This window comes from Dryas octopetala, chromosome 4, assembly GCF_963921425.1.
Source record: "Dryas octopetala chromosome 4, drDryOcto1.1, whole genome shotgun sequence".
Taxonomy (NCBI): domain Eukaryota; kingdom Viridiplantae; phylum Streptophyta; class Magnoliopsida; order Rosales; family Rosaceae; genus Dryas; species Dryas octopetala.
The window spans coordinates 18,662,836-18,683,293 of NC_141369.1; the positions used below are offsets into that span (position 1 = coordinate 18,662,836).

At 34.4% G+C, this 20,458-nt stretch overlaps 2 protein-coding genes and 1 pseudogene across 4 annotated transcripts; all 3 read right to left on the bottom strand.

Moving 5' to 3' along the window:
* Nucleotides 1-1,250: 1,250 nt before the first annotated feature.
* Nucleotides 1,251-7,118, bottom strand: LOC147287660 (Tetratricopeptide repeat (TPR)-like superfamily protein). Of its 3 annotated transcripts, none has more exons than XR_015122009.1 (14): nt 6,888-7,118; nt 6,753-6,789; nt 6,187-6,277; nt 5,830-5,935; nt 5,658-5,728; nt 5,245-5,314; nt 4,771-4,833; nt 3,930-4,001; nt 3,691-3,792; nt 3,418-3,492; nt 2,906-3,013; nt 2,454-2,548; nt 2,250-2,306; nt 1,251-1,503 (listed from the first exon to the last, which is right to left on the bottom strand). XR_015122009.1 is itself a non-coding variant. In XM_086242204.1 (14 exons), exons 1-14 carry the CDS (start codon nt 7,035-7,037, stop codon nt 1,444-1,446), a joined length of 1,179 nt encoding a protein of 392 aa, XP_086098330.1. In that variant the 5' UTR covers nt 7,038-7,118; the 3' UTR covers nt 1,251-1,443. The 3 variants fall into 3 exon arrangements, 2 of the variants coding, with proteins under 2 accessions (XP_086098330.1, XP_086098331.1); XM_086242204.1 differs by having other exon boundaries at nt 2,454-2,570; XM_086242205.1 differs by lacking the exon at nt 3,418-3,492 and having other exon boundaries at nt 2,454-2,570.
* A 1,847-nt stretch (nt 7,119-8,965) lies between these two features.
* LOC147287661 (protein SMALL AUXIN UP-REGULATED RNA 16 pseudogene) lies at nt 8,966-9,427 on the bottom strand (annotated as a pseudogene).
* Nucleotides 9,428-13,001: 3,574 nt separating this feature from the next.
* LOC147287662 (uncharacterized) lies at nt 13,002-13,574 on the bottom strand. The gene has a single exon (XM_086242209.1). It carries the CDS (start codon nt 13,572-13,574, stop codon nt 13,002-13,004), a length of 573 nt encoding a protein of 190 aa, XP_086098335.1.
* Nucleotides 13,575-20,458: the final 6,884 nt, after the last annotated feature.

Genomic DNA, 20,458 nt, shown 5'->3' on the forward strand with positions numbered 1-20,458 from the left:
CTCTGCCTCCCTCCTCCATTTCTAATGATCATGTGGCTTGGGCTCCCCCTTGTGATCCTGAATTGAAAGTTAATACAGATGGATCTTGGGATCAAGCTTCTCACGAGGCAGGTCTTGGGGTGGTTATAAGGGATAGCAGGGCTTGTGTCATTGGAGGAAGCTCTGTTCATTGCTTATCCGATTCTGTGTCAGTGGTGGAAGCTCTATCAGTAAGAGAAGGTTTAATATGTGCTCAGAAGTCTGGTCTTACAAAGGTTGTAATTGAGTCTGATGCTCAAACAATTATCAAAGCTTGTGATAAATCAAGTCAACAGATGGACTGGCGTATTGTTCCAATTGTGGAGGAGATTTGGCATCTTGCATCTCAGTTTGATTCTGTGAGGTGGTCTTGGGTGCCAAGGAAAGCTAATGGTGCTGCTAATGCAGTTGCTATGCTAGCTAGAAGGAAGCTGTGCCCAGAGGGTTGGGTGGAGACACCCCCATCTTCCTTGCTTGGAGTTTTGGTGGCTGATGGACTCCCTCTGGATTGATTTTTTTTTTTTTCTGCTGTAGCTTTCTTTTTGGTTCTGTTTGAATTTTCTAGATTTTTGCTTCTCTTGTTTTGTTGCTGCCTTTGTGGCTTTTTTGAATGGAATCCCTTTGTTCTTGGCCAAAAAAAAAAAAAAAAGACTACTTGTTATTTGTAGCATTTAGCTCATTCAACCAATTCGAATGCGCTTGCAAATTAATTATAATAACATGAGTAAAACATCTTTGATGTTATTGTGGTATGTGGACCCAAGTTTCATGAGGATCAAGGAGAGATAAGGAATGTTTTTTAATTCACACGATGATCATTTGAAAAAAAGTTAAAATTTAGGAATTTCAAAATAATTTGTACGAAATAGACGAGTTCGTCATTTATATTATTAAAAATACAACAAAGCTCGAGACAATAGTAATCCACCCGTTTGGAAAAATCTATTTGGGTGGAGAGTGGATGGAGGTCATCGACATCAATCCAAATTCTTCTTGGGTAGAAAGAGGCAGAGTTGTTGTCCAAGAAAAACGAAAGGAAGTCAAGACTAATGCTCGAGTTATAATTCTATAATCATCGTAGTTTAAGAAAAGCCAATTATTCTGTAACCATATAATTATAAATTTGATGTTATTTTCATTTAATTATTTTGATATATTTGGGGTTTTAGCTAATTATTCGAATGTTAGATAAATTTTGTTTGCCAAAAGAGTTTGTCATTTTAAGGAATTCATGAAATTAATTGGAATTCTAACTTGCTTTTTATGCGATAAATATACAATGTCCAACAAATAACAGAACACATAGACGGTCTATATACAAATCCCTAGTGACGTCTTTTGAAAAACATAGTAAAACACTATTGAAGGCTAAATTTCATCAATGATTGAATTATGTAGTAGACTACTTGGGCAGTAATAATGGGGTCATTGCCTTGAAAATCTGTTTACAAATGCCTTGGCTTTCTCTGGTGCAAAAAACCGTGCCTGCACATCAACCACCATGATTTATAGATATATACTGTCACACAAACACACACGCATGCACACTAGGAGAATTATTAGACATGTAAATTTTTCATACAAACACAGACGCCAACACCCATCCTAATTCCCTTTTCACTTGAAATATGGTAGTACGTTGTGTTAGATAAAGGGTTACTAATTGCAGAAAAACAAGGCGCGAGGCCAGAATGATGTCAATCAAGTTGGTTTAAGATTTAAAAAAGAAAATTGAAATGTCATCCTTCAAGTTACAGCCACAGGATTCAACATATTAGACAATAGCATAGAGCTCCCTTGGTAACTAATAGTTGCACTTGAGATGAACAAAAAAAAAAAAAACAAAGAATACTCCAGATAGCCTTTGGGAGAACCAAAAACAAAAAAGAACACCGGGTAACTTATAACTCCATGTTAAATACTATTGTGCCACTTCTGGTGCTGCTACAGTCATTCAGGTAGGATAATGTCCACATGAAATTTAAGCCACCCCAAGCTAGTTGTTGCAGGCATTAGTATAGATAGGATGGTCACTAAATTGAGCATTCGTTACATTACATGTAATTTGTTTGTGCATGTGTCGGCATGTGTATCTACAAAAATATACTTCTCCTCACTTGACTCTTATAAAAAAAAGAAAAAAAAAAATTCTCTCTTTACATGTAATGGGTGTGTGCATGTGTATCTACAGGAATATACCTTCATCTTGCAATAGACATTCATATATTTACCTGGATAAACATCCTCTCTGCATCTCCAACTTTACCATTTTCTCTCAAAATAATTCCCTGCAGAAGCATTAAAGAACTTAGCCAAGAAACTTGATTAGCTGACTTTGATTACATGTATTTACATACATGTACACAAAGCTGAAAAAAGACTAATAACAATTATTATTATTTTTTTTTTTTAAAGGCAAGATTGCAAAACGAAACCTTAGCCAAATAACCACGGAAGTCATTTGGATGACTAGAGATTAGCCGATCATAAACAGATACAGCATCACTGATATGGCCCCAATCTGAAAAGGCTTTTCCAAGAAGTAATTCGACCTGATTATTCATGCAACCAAAAAAGAAAAAACGATAAAAAAACAAAAAAACAAAAAGAATCAGATATTGCATAGCATGAAGCATTTGAACCCAAAAAATAACATCTCATGGTAAGAAAACAATTGAACAAAAATATTTTCAACTTAGAAAGAAGAAACAGCGAGAGTGGTGCAGGGATAAATTTGGAATATCACAGATTTGTTTAAACTTGGCAAATCTTTTTGGTTTGGTTTAATTTTTTATCACCTTAAAAACAAAAGTGCAATAATGGTTCAGTAGCCATTTCAGTGATGCCAAAATATGTAATATTTATATTATAGAAAACCATGACTCACTTGAATAGGGTCCACTTGCAAATCTGTTCCAGTTGTACTGCTTCCAGCCTTCCCATCTGAATTGTCTGCATTTATACGTTCTCGAGAAGCAAGAAGAAATTTAACAGCCTGCAAACCAAAATGAGGGGGAGGGGGGAACAAGTTTGATTTACTAGTTGTAAGAAACAGATTAAAGTAGGAGGCAATTGATTCAGAATTTCACAACATATAATTAAATAAGGGATCAGACAAATAAATCATGGTTGGTGCCAGTGTGCCAACCAGATTTCTTTGATTACCCAGAGTCAAGCCACAGTTCAACAGATTGGGCGAGTTCATAAAATGATATAGCATAATCTAGAACAGGTAAAATCATCTTATAAGTTATAAGACATGTTTATTACCATAAGAATTATCATCACCATGCTAAATTATTTGGACCCTAAGGACCTCGTTAAGAATGCTACCACAGATATATTTTAAAATGAAGGCTAGTGCCATTTTTATTTCAATCCACAAGAATAATAGAAAACCTCATCTGGTTTTTTAGCAGCAAGTAATGCATTTGTAAGGCCGCGCAGAACGTCAAATTCGAGATCTTTAGAAACCTGTCACAGAACAACAGAACATTCATGTACGACATTATTGAACTTATGTTAGTAATAGTCATGCATATTATCAACTAACTAATAACATCAATGCATCTTCCATGATATAAATGATTCGGTTTCTACTTCTACCAAGCTCTTTCGACTGCTTTCTACATGAAGTTAGCTGTTAGTGTGCACAGTTGTCAGAAGACTGACCTTTGTAGAAACCTTATATGCAGCAGCACTCCCTTCATAATCCTTGAGTTCATATTTAACTTCTCCAAGCAAACGAAAAACTTCAGGATCACTTGGTTTCTCCTGTGCATCCCCCCAAAAAAAAAAAAAAAGAAGGTTCATATGGATTTATCAGGCTGAGAATTCTCCATATAGAACATTTTAAGCAGCACATGCCACATATAATGTGCAATAATCCAAAAGCAAAAACAAGAACAAACCTTAGCCAAGTCCTCAAGCAGAGTGGAAGCCCGAGTATATTCTCCTAATTCTGCTAAGGTTACTGCAGCTCCCTGCAAAGCCCGAAGAAAATATTTGATATGGCTGCCACAGGAGAGTTGATGGTAAACCAGAACCATAAGCAATCAAGTCAGAGCTTGTGGATTTGCCTTACTCCTCACAATTTCTATTCATTCCCAATTAGATGAAAGTATAGCTTATTTTTTCTTGGCTGTGTGTTTATTTATTTTTTGCTTAATGATAATAATATGACGACAGAGGTTCATCAAGCCATTTAACTATTCTCTTTTTCCAACTTTCCTTTTGCTCCACCATGCTCTCCTTCCTCGTATAGTGATAAAAGAAATAGTAGAAATTGTCCAACAGATAGCTAGGATTAGGATGGGGATTCTATTCGATCCTCCTGACCGGAATAAAAAAAATAATGAAAATCTTAAATATTTCATAAAGACTTCTTGCTTCAATAAACTTCTAATCTTCTAAGAAATATGATTGCCTTTGCATTTTGGTTCCAGATGGAAGCTAAAAAATAATTTGAATTAGGTTCATGTGTAAACTTTAGTTTTACACAGTTCAACCAACATTGACATAAACAATTGATATCTCACATTGGTGATCCCATTATTATTCTTGAAACCAGGAATGATATCTTTTGTTGTTAGTTCCAAAGCATATTAAAATGAGAATGGCAACAAACTAAGGAGTTTCATCATATAGACAATAACTAAATAGAGAAACAAAGTAAAACCTCAATAAAAGCAGTAGAAGGATTCAGTAACAAAGGATGCACAATACTATGTTGTGTAACACACTATGACTCACCTCAAGAGCAGTTGGATCTTTTGGGGAGTTACTAAGTGTTGCTTCGTATTCTTTCAGCCTCGCCTGCCACAAATCAAAAGTAAAAATGTTCTTATCAACAATAATAAGTGTTAATGATCTTCTCATGATTCTTTCATAGCACACAGTAAGAATCTATAGTTTATTAGGATTGGGCAAAAGAAAACAAAATAGAGTAAGCAATAGTGGAGAAATGCAGAAGTGATACAAAAATAGTATGATGACACAAGTGATAGAAAATTTGGAATTACTACATGACATGTATACTAAAGTATGCTGCCATTGCACATAGACAATCCCATAAACAAAAGCAGTTCTCTAGATCTAGAGTTAGCTTAATGCCTTCGGTACTTTTACACATCTTTCAGAAATGATCTATTCTGAAGTCAGGATCATTTTTATGCAAAAAATCTAAACTAAACAACAAGGGAAAAACATATTTCCTATGAGCATCACCTGAAGGGACACTTTCTCTTCTTCAGAAAGTTTATTATTGGTTACTGCAGCATCCTCAGTAGAACTGAAACTGAAAACTTGAAGACCATATCAAAATGAAATCATTCCTCAGAAATTACTCAACAATCAACTGCTAGAATAAGAAGAAAAGAAAATCAATAATAAAATACCAATTGATTCAACCCTTAAAGTAGTACAGGTTTGTTCCCAGAAACTAATTTTGCCTTCTTAGAGAAAATTTCAGAAGTTGTGATTTACAAACATGCACACACACATGAGATAGAGGTTCAGTTTTATGACCTGTAACTAAATTGAAGCAATATGATAAATCATGTGGTCATGGCCAGACACAAGAAAAATAGAAACATAAGAATATTCCAATCTTAAAAGCCCTTTAATCTACTATGTCATACCTTCCGGAAGGAAAAAAGTCTCCAAAAGCAAAAACTAAACCAAAGACCACTACAGCTACACCTACTCCAATCTAATTCCATGAAAAACTTTGAATTAGTGATATGTGTACTGTGAAAAATCATTCGTAGCATTATTTATGTGGTTCCAAAAGAAAAAGAAGAAAAAGTGTACCTGTGTACCAAGTCCAATTGTTTTCTTCTCTGATTCAACAGGTGCATCATAGTCAATTGCCCCAAATTCCTTTTTTACCTCTGCTTTCTTCTGCTCAAGTGCTGAACTGAATTTTGTGCACAAGGGATGATATTTATTGGAAATAATACCAAAAACAATATATGAATAGGGAACCACCCAATCAGCCATTATGATATGCTAATGCAGCAACACACACGCATGCACGCGCATGCACACACATACATGATCATTAATTATTTGATAACGAATATGGTGTTAGGTAAGGCTGAATGGTGAAAAGGAATTTCATGCACTCAACTTCTTCACTAAAAATAAAAACATAACAATAGATTTTACCTTCTAACTGCTTCCAGCCGTTCCTCAAACTCAAGGTCCACAGGGTTTCTCTTGGACTTTCCATCAAATCGGGAACTTAATCCAGGCGCCTCTACAAATAAAATGTCACCTCGACTTGAATGCAGTAAAATCAAGAGAATAATATAAGGAGCTGGTCCCATTAAACAAACAAGAAGTTGGGACTAGAAAATTATAGGATTAAACGAGGCATGAAAACATGATTGTCCATGCAAATTACAAGCATGTCCAAACCTATAAGTGGGTCATGAATTTTTCAATATAACTAGAAAAGGACAACTTTTCAATAGCCAGAAATCATAAATAAATAAAGAACAGAATGTAGTATGCTTTAGGTACCAATATAACAAGATATGCAAAGCTCCAGTATGAAAAGAGTGAAACTCGGAGGCAGAAATGAGCTAAATGGGCATGTTTAACTTGTTTGTCTGTGGTAATACACTCATGCTTAAGCTACGAGTTGGCTGTGAAAGCTAAATTTCCAGAAAATAAGAAATGAAAATGAATTATATAAATCAAATAGTAAAGGGTGATATTAATCCACTTACGAGTAGGAACAGCACCAGACCGTTTAGTGGTTGATTCCTGCTCCAGAAATTTTAAATTTTAAGCAAAAATTAAAGAACTTTAATTAAACTATAAAAAAAAGGCTTAATCTTGGTCATCAATTTCAGACATGGTACCTTGTTGAGGCTGGTTTTGTTCTTGTTCTTGTTCTTGCTGTTGGTTTTTGTTCCGAACCCAGTTCTGGGCTTCGAATCAGAGCACTGGATTCGAAGCATAACGAAACGACATGTCGTCATCGTCATCGTCGTTGCTACTGCGATTGACATGATTGTATTTATGATGCTTTTTCCGGGAAAATCCTCAGATTGATGGGTTGCTTGCTCTCTTTCTCTGTTTTTGTTTTTTTTGGTGCGAAACACACTCTCTCTCAGTCGAAAATTGCTTGAGCTAACTAAACCTTTCAAGTGGGCCCCCCAGATAAGATTCTTGACACGTCAACAATACAAATGAAAGGATTTTTTTTTTCTTTTTTTTTTTTTTTATCAGAAGATTTTCTGGTTTTTTGTTTTTTTGAGTGATGTTATTTGCCCACTTAGTTTCCTCTTACTACACACCCCCTTATTTAATTTATAAATTAACACATTTGACCCAAAGTGAAAAAATTCTAAAAAACAACCCATATTATTTGAAATAATAATTAAAAACAAAATTCTCTTTACACACCCCAAACTCATCCCTCCTAAACTCCAACCATAACCTTTGAGGCACACCCCCTCCTCCTATAACCCCAATTCTTCATCTTTCATCTACTAAACCATAAGCCTTATCTTTTTGTTATATATGTAATAATATTGTAGGAAAACTTACTAGTTTTGATTAATGAAGCCTCCATGTGTCTCTTATTCGTCTTCAAATAAGGTATGAAAGTAAATTTTTAGGATATGGTAGGGTGGGGTGGGGTGGGGAGGGCGGGGGGTTGTCGGCTGGTATCAGGTTGGGATGTGGTGTGTAGTGTTTGGATGTGTTAGGTGGGTGTCTAGTGAAAAATTTGGTGAGAATAATGAAATAATTAAGGGTACCTATTGTGGTAATGTGGAGAGTGTGTTATGAGAAATTATCAAATTTAAAAAGTTGGAGAGGTGTGTAGTGAGAGGAAATTAGGTGTGCAAATAGCAACACTCTTTTTTGTTTATAAAGAAAACATATTTTCCTTCACGAAAATATACATGCAGCATTGCATAAATTGGCCTCATTGCAACAAGTACTAATTACTAATGTTTTGAACAAAATTAATGATGTCAGATTAGATAAAATATCATACATTTTCTTTACAAACTTGGCTTATACCTTAAGAAATGAATTTGAATTGTCTGTAAATCTCAACCCAACTTATGAAATGAGGGTGTTGAATTATAAATAAATCACGAAACATGATCCTAAATTCCTAATTAAGATATAGTAACTTTGATATTTTTTAGTCTACGTACAAGGTCGGTCTTGATATTTTGGAGTTTCAAAATGAGCAATAAATGAAGTGTTGGCCGGTTATGTACATGCACATTATTTTTCTTTTTTTAAGGGTCCAATATTATGAAAAGAAATACAAATCAGACTAATTAATAGTCATAATAATTGCAAAGATATATTGATTCTACAATTAAACCAACAAAAATGCTTCCAGCCTAATATCGATGAGAAGTGATATTTGATTGTATCTCATACGTCTAAACTGGATACTATATTAATTAAATATACTAAACTTTTACAGGTAATTTATAAAAATAGGACTAGAGCATTCAAACTAAAATTAATTGGCAATTAGTAAAAATGTCTAGAATAATATATAATAAGCAAAACTTCACATTTTCATGAGGATATGATATTCTCTCAACATAATTAACCCCCTTATGCAAAATATATCTTGATGTAAATAGAAGGAAATCTAGCTAGGCTGTGTATGTACAGTGATTGGAATAATTAATTGCATAATTAATCGGGCTAGCTAGATTTCCATCTATATACATCACTCCTCCCTCGTATCCAACATTCCAACTCCAAACAAAATTAACATCAAATTCACATCGATCAACATCAACATTCAACAACTATATAATTCTTTAAACCTTAATATGATTAAGGATTACAATTGCACAATTGAGAAGAAGAGAAATGAAATGAGAATCTTAATTAACTATATCCCAAATTATTCAACTATAACCCACCATGGCCAAATTAAGAACATAACAATCATCGATCAGGCCCTAGCTTTCTGCAATAAAGGTCTAAATCCATCACAATTGGGGTTCTTATCTTCCTTCTTGCAAGTACTAGATGAAACAAAAAAATCACGCACCTCAGAAATAATATTCAAGAACTCATCCAGCTCCAATCCACCATACCTCTTCTCATCCTTCTGAAGCAAGTTCAGTACTTGTGTGAAGAACTCAACATCACATGGCAACACTATTCCTCCATTAAACTTGAAGCCAAATTCCTCCCCGGATTCGTCAAGAAGGGCCACGAATACCGGAAAGTTGAGGAATCGAGTTGGGATCAGAAAACGGGTACGATTCCATCCAACATAAACGGGAAGAAAGCCTGAGGGAGTAGTAAGGGAAGACTTGGAATTGAGACTTATGGCCTTGCAGAGTTTCATCACTTGTTTGAGTTGGATGGCTTGCCTGATTGTTTTGACCCTCTTGCTTGTGGTTGCCATTGGAATTGGGAATAAGGTTGAGGGAGATGAGAAAGGTGTGAATGCTGTGAATATGTATCAATGTGTGCTGTAAAACTGAAAGGATCAGACTGTGTAATTAAGGTTTTCCAAATGTGCCTTGAATACTGTCCATGCACATATTAAATACATTTAATTTTTGAATAGCCTATAAGGTAATGCAAGCTTAGCACTGACAAAATAGGTTGTATCCTATTAAATGCTCAAATCTAATAGGCTAACCATGTATTAAGTGGTCCGGCCAACCCAAAAAATAAAAACCCCCCATGTTTACTCACGGACCTAGCTAATTTATGCCTTGGTTCTTTTTAATAAATATATAGAACTAATATGCATGGATTCATTTCAGGAATTAATGGTTGAATTCTTCAAGCACATCTTCACACAAAGAATTGGATGCAAATGTTTTATCCTAAAATGGTGACTACTCTGACCAACTAGCAATTTGTAGTACTTCTAATAGTATTTCCCTATCTAATATTAGAAGAGATTTCAAAATTAAATTTTCCATTCGAAAAAAAGAGTGTATATATATATATATATCTGTTACAGCTCACAATTAAGTCACAACCCCTCAATTTTTAATTAGCAATGTTAACTTATACCCAATTATCCAATTGCACACAAAGATCATCATATATAGTTACACTCGATGACTCGATCTGAATACTGAATAGATCCAGATACATATAAACCAAGTTGTATTTTTAATTAACTTAAGTTAAAAAAAAAAAAAAAAGAGTTTTAAAGCATATGTGTTAAATATATATGTGTTAACTGGTTCTTCATAATTACTGGCGACCACAATAAAAGGCTCTCTTTTCTATAATTTTATAAGGTACGTACTTAATTTGGCAAATATATAAGTCCACCATAAAAAAGCTAAAAAAGCTAAACAAACCGACCCTTGAGCCAAATACATATACAATTAACACACGTGGACCAGCCAAATATAGAAGAAGGCCGGGTTGGGAGAATTGTATGGCGGAGCACTCAACACTTTTGACCTTAATGGTTCCATGAATTCGATCGATCATTCCTCTTTATATATCATCCCAAACTTAATCAACAACAAAACACAAACCCCAAATGACCATCAAACCTCTTGCATGCATGGATATTCATCAAAACTCAAGGCATATATAATTAATCCATCATCATCACCAGCTAGCACGTACTACTACGTACGTACATATACATGCACAATCATGAAGCACATTGCATGGCCCAAGATCATTCATCACCCGCTATGGGGACTAAGCCCTGGTAAATCCGGAAGGAATTTCATGACAACGATGGGGCTCTTGGAACCCGGGGAGAACTCCGTAGACGAGTCCTTGCTTGCCCGAGAAGTATTGTCGGATGGAAGGCGGGTGCAATCTGCTGTGGTTCCAAAAGGGTGCTTGGCGGTGTACGTGGGGCCGGAGCTGAGGAGGTTTGTGATTCCCATGAGGTGTTTGTCGGCGCCGGATTTTAGGGTTTTGATGGATAGGGTGGCAGAGGAGTATGGGTTTGAGCAAGAAGGTGCACTCAAAATTCCTTGTGGTGAAGAAGATTTTCAACATATTTTGGTCAGGTCTTTGGGAAACAATAAGAAGGATATTAAGAAGCAGAGATCGAAGGTTTAATTAATTAACTGCATATTTCTTTTTTATCTTAGCTTGTTAATTTTGTTAATCCTTCTCCTAAATTTTTAGGCAGAAAAGATAATGTTGTACGTACATTTTGGTTCAGAATCACTACTGCTAGACCAACATAGTTTTGTTCTCAGGATTTACTTCTTCGATCTACTTGGATTGATTTGGGTTTGACATAATTCAGTTTTTGTTTCATGATATAATTTCATGTGTACGTAATAAGGGTTTATCTTGCTTTAATCACTTTCTTCTTTGTCATTAATTAAGTTTTGTTTTTGATAGAAGCGCGCCATTAATAAAATAATAGGCATGTAACTAAGAACCTGCTTAAGAGTTCTTTTAAAGAGCCAAAAGAGTTTTTGATAGTGTTCCCAAAAGAAAAAAAAAAAATCAGATGACAAATAAAATAAATTCAGATATACTGCAAGAAATGGACGTACCAGTAGTGGGCAGAGGCCCATGACCCTTCATGGTTAAATGTTTCCTTTTTTATTTATTATTATTTTGGAATAGAAGAGTAAGATTTTTGTTGGATACGTGATCAGAATTGGAGTTGCATGTGAGTTTTAATAGCAGAAGCTTGAGATTTCAGTGCCATCAGTACTTGCTGGCAGAAGATGAAGGATAACCAATTATAAATGTCTGCAAAATGAATAAATTATTATAATAACATATATATTTTTATATACAATTTAACAAAAGCTACTTGCATTTCCCACAAGCAAAGCCCTATATTGGAAGATGCTGCTGGGAAATTTTTGAAGTGTGCAAACCCCATGTGTCATGTAGTACACGTCTTCTCATCAGTTCTCTACTAGCTAGGCTTATTAGCAAGCCCACTCAGATATAATTTGATTCCAATCTTAAAGTACATGATGAGTACTACTGGCACTGGCTATTACACCCAGAACAATATAAATTAGAAAATTCATGGTGTACCCAAATTGAGTGGTAAATCATTTCAAGATAGTTCATTCGATCAGTGTTCTATAACGTACTGTTCGCTTGTGGTTTAGCTTTTGATAAATTCAATTTGAAGAACCACCAATCTAGTACTTCAGGGAAATGTTGCAGTGCTACTGCTGCCCGTAATGGACAAAAATTATGCACTTAGATTTGTGTGATTGTTGCATGAAATTAAACAGCACTCTTGATTTTGCTGGGTTTCTGAGGGAAAGAGATTTTTAATATCTCTGTTATGCATGGTGTCTGGGAATTAAATGATTGAAAATGGGCATCTTTGTTCTTGCTGGACAACCATTTGATTTTTTGTTGATGACAAAATATATATAGTTTCTTCATATATGTATTGGAAAATGGCCATCTATTCCAGCTCTTAGTCTTGGTCATTTTCCAAAAGTCCCAGGGAAATGTGGCTTCTTTTAAAAGAGTTGAAATGTTTCAATGGAACTCAGCAACTCATATTACAGTGAATTACATTCAAAAGCAGTTGACAGCATATATGACCACCATTTCTGTCCTGATGTTCTTTGAAAATTCCTCATTTTTCAGGTACCACACTGCTTTTATTCTCTGCCCTGTTTTGGCTTGGAGTTATTTAGAGATGTTTAATTTCTTCCTGATCTCATTAGTCATTCATATACATGTATATGATGAAAACAGTAAGAAATATTAAAATGGCATTCATTTGTTCAATGATGGAAACTTCATGTCCTTTGCACCAAAATGGTGGTATGGTTACAACATAACTTGGATCTTAACAAATGGTATCCAAATATGAGTAACGAATTCCCTGCAGAACAAGAAATCTAGCACCTTTATTATTATTTCAACTCTAAATCTTCCTCTAATCACACTCTGCTCTCTTTCCATTACATTACCATCACAAAATAAAGCAAAAGAAAGAAAAAAGAAGAAAAAGATAGTGATCAAGAACAGATCCAATCAAGAATATATGATCATCTACACAGTTGGGGATGATGAGAAGGTGTAAGCTCACAATCTGATGGAGATGAGCAACAACCCATCATGTCTTTCTCTGCAACATTGAATCCAAACTGATCATATTGATTATTATGCTGCAAGAAAAACACCTCCCTTTTCTCTTCAACCACCTTCAAGATCTTCTCAAACACACACACTTCACATGGAATCTTGAGCACACCCGCCTGCTGAAACCCGAACTCCTCTTCGGCTTCCTGGAGCAGAATCCGGAATGCCTGGTGACCCAAGTACTCTGTTGGGATGATAAACCTCTTCAGCTCCTTCCCAACACAAATGGCAAGAAACCCTTTCGGCACGACATCGTTTTGAGCCCCTGAAACATCTGAGAAGGACAGTGTTCTCTTCAGAAACTTAATGCTTCTGCTGCTGGAAGTAGTAGTAGCAGTAGTAGTAGTACTGTTGGTTGTTATGGTTGGTGAATTGGTGGTGGTGTTGTTTTTTGAGGCATTTGCTAGCTTTTTCCACTTCTTTAGGATCTGTTGGAGCCTAACAATCTCTCTGATCTTGTTAGACTTCTTTGAATCCATGAAGAAGTAGAAAATGGGCTAAGCTAGCTAGTAGCTGCTAACAGATTTTGATTTGGGTTCTCTGTGTTTTTTTGGTGCAAACTCTCAAGCAGGTGGCAGAGATTTAAAGAAGTTGGGGGAGGCTTGGAGGAGTGAATTGCTTGGAATATTTTAATGAATTTCTGTGTAATATTTTATTTTGTCTTGATCATTAAATTTCGGGTACGTCGGTTGCAGCTGGTGATGCAACTGCCTCAAGAATCAAAACCCATCAAGGTCTTTTGTGTTTAATCCCTAGGCACCTCTGCTAGTGGCTGGCTTTCCTGATTTCTGAAGCCTGCCTATATATCTTGGTTTTTGCATTTCTTTTATTGCTTTATTTACTCTCTCTCTCTCTCTCTTTCTTTCACACGCACAAACACACACACACACACACTCTCTCTTTCTCACACTCTACACCCCATTATTCCTTCGGGCTAAAATAAGTTGTTCTTAACTATAATATCACTCTAATATCACTAAGTTGATGAGCTATACCTTAAGGGATTCTCCCATTCACAATCTAATTCAAACATGATTTTGTACTGAAATCTTTTACAAATAAATAACACGCTTTTTGTATAAAATTGACATAAAGAATTCTTGTATAAGATTCTATTCAAACCAAATGTGAATGACCCGAGTTTGGATACGAGAATCACCCCCAACTTAATTAAGGGTCTAACTTTTTGCTTTGAACAAAAGATATTATTTGAAGGGAAAAAATGAAAGTCTATCTATGCTCTAAGCCTCCAAAACAATCACAAACCATGAATTTGAAATGACATATTTTATGTTACAAAGATGCTATAACGTACCCAAGTTCATCCGGCCAACTTCTCTTAATTAGAAGATTAGATTTTCTGAATTAATAATATTAGGCGCCGCTCACCAAATTTACTTATATATTTTTTGTTTGATTTGGGAAGAAGGGAGACCGAACTTAGGTGTAGAGTGGGCAATTTTATAGTTCTTCCAATTGGGCTATCCAACAACTACCGCCAAATTTACTTACCAAATATATTAATTAAATAATGAATCAGTACAAGTTCTTACAAATTAATGAGGTCCAAAGTAACATATTTACATAAAAGAAAAACTGTAATGGACGAATTTGATAACCCTAACAATACTCTTTCCTTCTCATTATTGTTGAGTTACTTTTACCTTTGACTATGCTCATGTTTGGATGTCAGAAAACTTTGGGAAGATAGTGTTTTTCTATTACAATTGGGTTTATGAGGCATCTGCCTTTAACAGTCAAAATCCACAAGGCATCCAATACAGAGTGCTCAGAAAAATTATTAACTCTCCAAGCTTTCTGTCTTGATATCCGTACTTGATGTCTATTAATTAGTGTTATTATTAATTGAATTGAGTATTTTATATATTAGGGTTTGAGATGCTTAGAAGATCGTGGAAGATTGCACCCAAGAAATTCCATGTGAAACCCCCTTATTCTAATCAAGAAAATAAAAGAGAAATAATCCAATAAAATAATCAGCCCACAAGTCGACACCTCATCAAGTACATCTAAGAGAGAACATATATGGAAGTCCTTTTCATTCTACCATATGATCATTAATTGTATATATTCTTTTTTATAATCGTTTGACTAAGCACTCAATTAATTAAAGAGATAATTAGATGTGGTATATATGTTGATGGAGATACAAGTAATTCACTTTCTGTCATATTTTAAGATGGGAAATAGTTAATTATGCGCGCAATATCCCGTTACATTTGATTTATTTGTTTTTTACTCTTTTGGACACATGACAAGTTCAATCTACCACTTATTCGTTTTACTTCTAACACTACTTTGAGTTTTGAACTGATGCATTAATTGGTCGATCAATTTGTTAACTAGCTAATTATAATTATTATTTTCAAAATTTGCTCAAAACTCTTTAAGAGTGTTATTTACCTAAAAGATAAACTTTAAGCACTTGTACGTGTATTTAAGAGTTAAATAAGTCAATAAAGTATTAATTTTAACACTTATAAATTCAATCTAACCATAAATATTATTCATCGTGTCTAATGAATGATATGGACTAAGTCAACTATATAACATATCCAACTGTTTTCCTATAATATATAGATTATCAAGATCAAATGTTGACAAATGGTGCTTCTTCATAGCCAATTTAGAATGGATCCCAAATCATTAAGGAAGGTGCAACATATTGGGAAAGGAACTGTTGGTAACGCAACCAACATGATAAAATAGGAAGTAATAATGGCCAATTGGGCATACTAATTATTTGGTCAAAGGTCAAAAGAAATGGACAAATCGTACAATTAGATGTAAAGGGTTCTTAAATTGGGCTCAGGTTTTGGTTATTATCTAAATATTGGGATAGGTGTCCTTCATTATCTTAAGCATTGGATGATTGCAAAGCACATGCATGAAGGGTCCGAACTTTAATTAATTGGGTTAATTATTAAGTATGGGTTTTTTCTGAGAGGTTTTGCCTAATTTAACTTTTCTTAATTTGTTTCTTATGGTCACATGAGCCCCCTTGATGGAATATGGACATTAACTAAACAAAGAAATTAATCAAGTAAATAAATAAATACAAAATCCTTGTGTGCATATATGTGTATGAAAACAGGTCACACGTATCTAGTTATAGTCCCTCAGTTCGGATTCTCTACTTGCACTGCGTTCAATTATTACCAACGTACATTACGTTGTTTCAAGTCACATAAATTATAAATACAGATTCCTGTATAGACTGAAATTCCAAGAGCTTTTTAGACAATGTTATTGTTAGTTTTTCCAGGGTTTTGCTATCAAAATTAGCAATTAACATTGCAGCCGTACTTAGTGATGGTAATTAATTTGAAGAGGATAGTAGGTGTTATACCAACAATGATCCACGTAGTGCTTGTTGGATTGTTTATTCGGAAAAAAAAAGAAAATTTTCTGAATTGCTGAAAAGATTATGTATTTTTTAAAGCTTTGGGGTCAGAAATTAAGAACACTACATTGAGATCTAAAATAATTAAAGTTAATATGTATGGAAAAACTTGACAACATGTATTAGGAGGGTATAGGATCAATATTTGATCATGAATTGATCACCTAAGCTAATCATTTCTAACAAACAACAAACATGAGGATCTTCTTGTTATTACATGTGATGATATATATCTACCACTCATGTATGTACCTAGTTAGAAAAGAGGACATATCTTCATCCTTCTTTGTGTTTTAGGCTTTTAGCAGTCCTTAAACTTTCAAGTTGAATATCTCTCAAAAGAAAAAAAAAATATTAATTTGAATAGAGTACTAATTAATGCTACATATATGGGATATAGATATAGAGATAGAGAACCCACTTATCTACTAGATGTGTAGTCTCTTGTATTCCATCATACTGCATGTTTATGTATGAACAGGCCCTTCCATTAGGGATTTTTTAAATAAACTTATTTAAGAGATCTCTAGTGAAGTCAACTTTACATTGAATTTTGATGATCGAAATCGTCTTTTTTTTTTTTTTTTGTCTCCATTAAAGGATCGTTTTTGCAAAAAATTAGATTAATTAGAAATCATTTTACCGTTGATTAAATACTCACAATTTAAAGTATATATCAAAAATATTTTGTTCGTCTATTTTTTTTATTTTTTATCAAAGGTTGATGGCTTAATAGTTTCTATTTGTCTAATTTTTTGCAAAGATGTTCTTTGAATATAGACCTAAAAAATAGACAATTATGATCGTTGAAATATTATATGGAATGAGACTCATAAGAGATCCCTTAAATAAAATTATTTGAGAGATCCTTCAATTAATGAAACGGACATGTATTATGTAAGACGCTTATTTTAGAGCACATATACAGATATATATCAGCTGATGTTGATCACTACAATAATTACATCGCAATAATATTATATCGATGTTCTAATTTTTTTTGCACCAAATTGATATTACATTTCTAATAAAAGTGACATCCACTTACATAGTGATCGAGTTCTACCCCTGTTAAAAATGCAGTACAAATAATTTTGTCGATGCATATTTAATTTCTCTGGAGTGCAATGTGTGAGAATGATCGCATGCAGTAATGCATGTACACATATATGCAAATATGGGCCAAAAGAGATGCATCACTCCTAGTACTGAAGAAAGGAGATAGAAGGATCGTAGATCGATGTGGGCAGAGTCGATCTCTTTTCTCATTGCTTTCAAATGAGGCAGCAGAGAGAGAGAGAGAGAGAGAGAGAGAGAGAGAGAGAGAGAGAGAGAGAGAGAGAGAGAGAGAGAGAGAGAGAGAGAGAGGATATGATGATTGATCAGTGTTGCAGGGTTGCATATATGGAATAAAGAAACCAAGTGAGCTGAACGCGGTCACTCCATCATCAAATGTGAACTAAATAACAAAACTGATCTGATCATGCATGCATGACTGATGACTCTGACTCACTCAATTTTACATGTTATTATATGCGTGACTTATAAATTCCCAAATAAAATGCTAGCAGATCCCTATATATGGGGCCCTTCCAATCATATATTGTAGCACCGGCCTATAATATAGATTATATGTATTTTCCAATCATTAATTTAGCATATCTTTATGGGTCCTTACCCAAACCCAATCATGCCTTTTTCATGATAAAAGGAAAATTACAAATGCTAAAGTACACATTAAAAGTCCCCATTATAATTGGTATGGACTCTGACAAAAATTATTGGAAAACTTATTATATATGCATGCATGGTGCCTAGCTATATAGCATTCATCTCGTAATTAACATTCATGTACGTATCTCACTCTTGTGGTGAGTCTCATATAAGTGTTGACGTGCTGTGAGCGAGAGATTATGTACACTTGAAATTACAAATGTTATTCAAATTAACATGATATATAATGCATGACTTTGATTGAAGGTTTGAAAATATGGTAAACGTCTGAATAAGTATTACCCATATACAAATAATATACACATCCGGCCAGCAGATGCTGGAGCTTCGACAAAGAGAGTGCTAACAATTCACCATGTGAAAACCATTTCTTGATGTACAATAATTTAGCTTGAGAGAGAGGCTAGGCCACATAAAATAGAATAGAATAGATTTCTACATCTGAACGTTAAAGGGAATTCATCACATCACATGTCCAAGAATAGTTGACGACGACTCTCTGATTACCCAATTACTTGAAAGCATGTGCATGTCACATGATTAATCCTGTGGTGGGTGAGATTGCTTCCGCAATAAGATTACACATACCCAAAGAAACTGTGAAGCATATGCATCGATTACTGAAGCCATCACGTACACACCCAATATTGGACCCAAATGTGGACAATAATGGTGAGAGGAAACAAAAAAAAAAAAGTGCATGTATGTATGACAATCACTTTCAACAATTTTTCTTTAAGACACTACTTTCTATGTAAATTGGCATGGATATATGAATCAATTATATATATACAAGCAGTTGAACAATCTACAAGTGTGAATGTGTGATTCTCTGAATATATCACAAGTTCACAACCACTATATATATTAATCATTTTGTATGATTACTGTTTTAGAGTTTCAAGAAAACACAATAAGATCAATTTGGTTGACCATACTGTACATATACCCATATTACCATATATATATATATATATAGATGCATGTATTTGGTCGGTATCAGGATTTTCCTAGCTTCTTGCAATAGTTGCTTCCATATTTGGCTTAAGGATTAATAACTTTTCACTTTCTTCATAGCTTAAGGTTTACAAATGTGATGCTTCTTTTGGTAAATTTCAACTTTTTATGTTATAAAGTTATAAACACTTGGCTCTCCCTAAAATTGAAGAGTCTTTATGCTATCCAAGAACTCTCATTATCTTAGTTGCATGCAATTATCATTGCATGGTTGTTGCATGGAAGATATGCCAAGTGATCAAGGCAATGATTAGGGTCTGATTTATTTCCCAATGCAATTAGTCATCTTAAAATTTGACCAAATATTATATATGAGAAAATCTTATATATATGGTTGTTCCTACCACATGACAGTGGCAAGTACCACTCAACACTACCATTGAAGTTGTGGCTCTAATATTTAGGTGTCATGTTCAGGTTGGCTAAAAATAGTATTTGATGGACTTTTTGTGCGTAACATGACCGAGATGTGAAAAACAAAACAAGCATGGAAAAAAGATGTTGCCCCTCAAAAAAAAAAGCATGGAAAGATGATAATGATAGAGATTTAAGCCTTTAAGATCAACTTTCAGATGGTGATAGTGGTGCTTACATTATCATGATCCAAACGATGAGCTATCCTATGATGCATAGAATGTAATTTAGAATCATATATTGTCATTGAAAAGCTGGTAGAGTGATGTGGATGGCAATATATAACTTCGGGTTGGCAAAACAAAGACAGCACAGGAGTTGGTTGGAGGAATTGATTGGAGAACTAAAGCACGGCTAAGAATGGTGCCACCTCAGATGCCTGGTAGTGGTAGATAATACAGAGATATGAGCATGAACACTTGGCATTCTGCAGAAAAGCATGCGAGAAATCATGCATGTATAATATACTAAATGCAAATGAGATTGAGATTCAGTGGTTGATTGTAAAATGTTTTCTTTGACATGTTTTCTCTCCTTTTCTTTCTATTATTTTTTTCGTTTATTGAAAAAACAATGGCAATACAATACAAACATTGAATGAGGATTGAACCATCATCTCATCATTTCTCATTTTAAAATGGAAGGAGGTGCTACCACACAAGAAGGCATTGATTTTGTTCATGCGACTCATTAGTGTTAAGCACCCACAATACAAAATCATATGCATCTACTCGAAATTACATGAGGTCTAACCAAACAATAAAAGAAATTAGC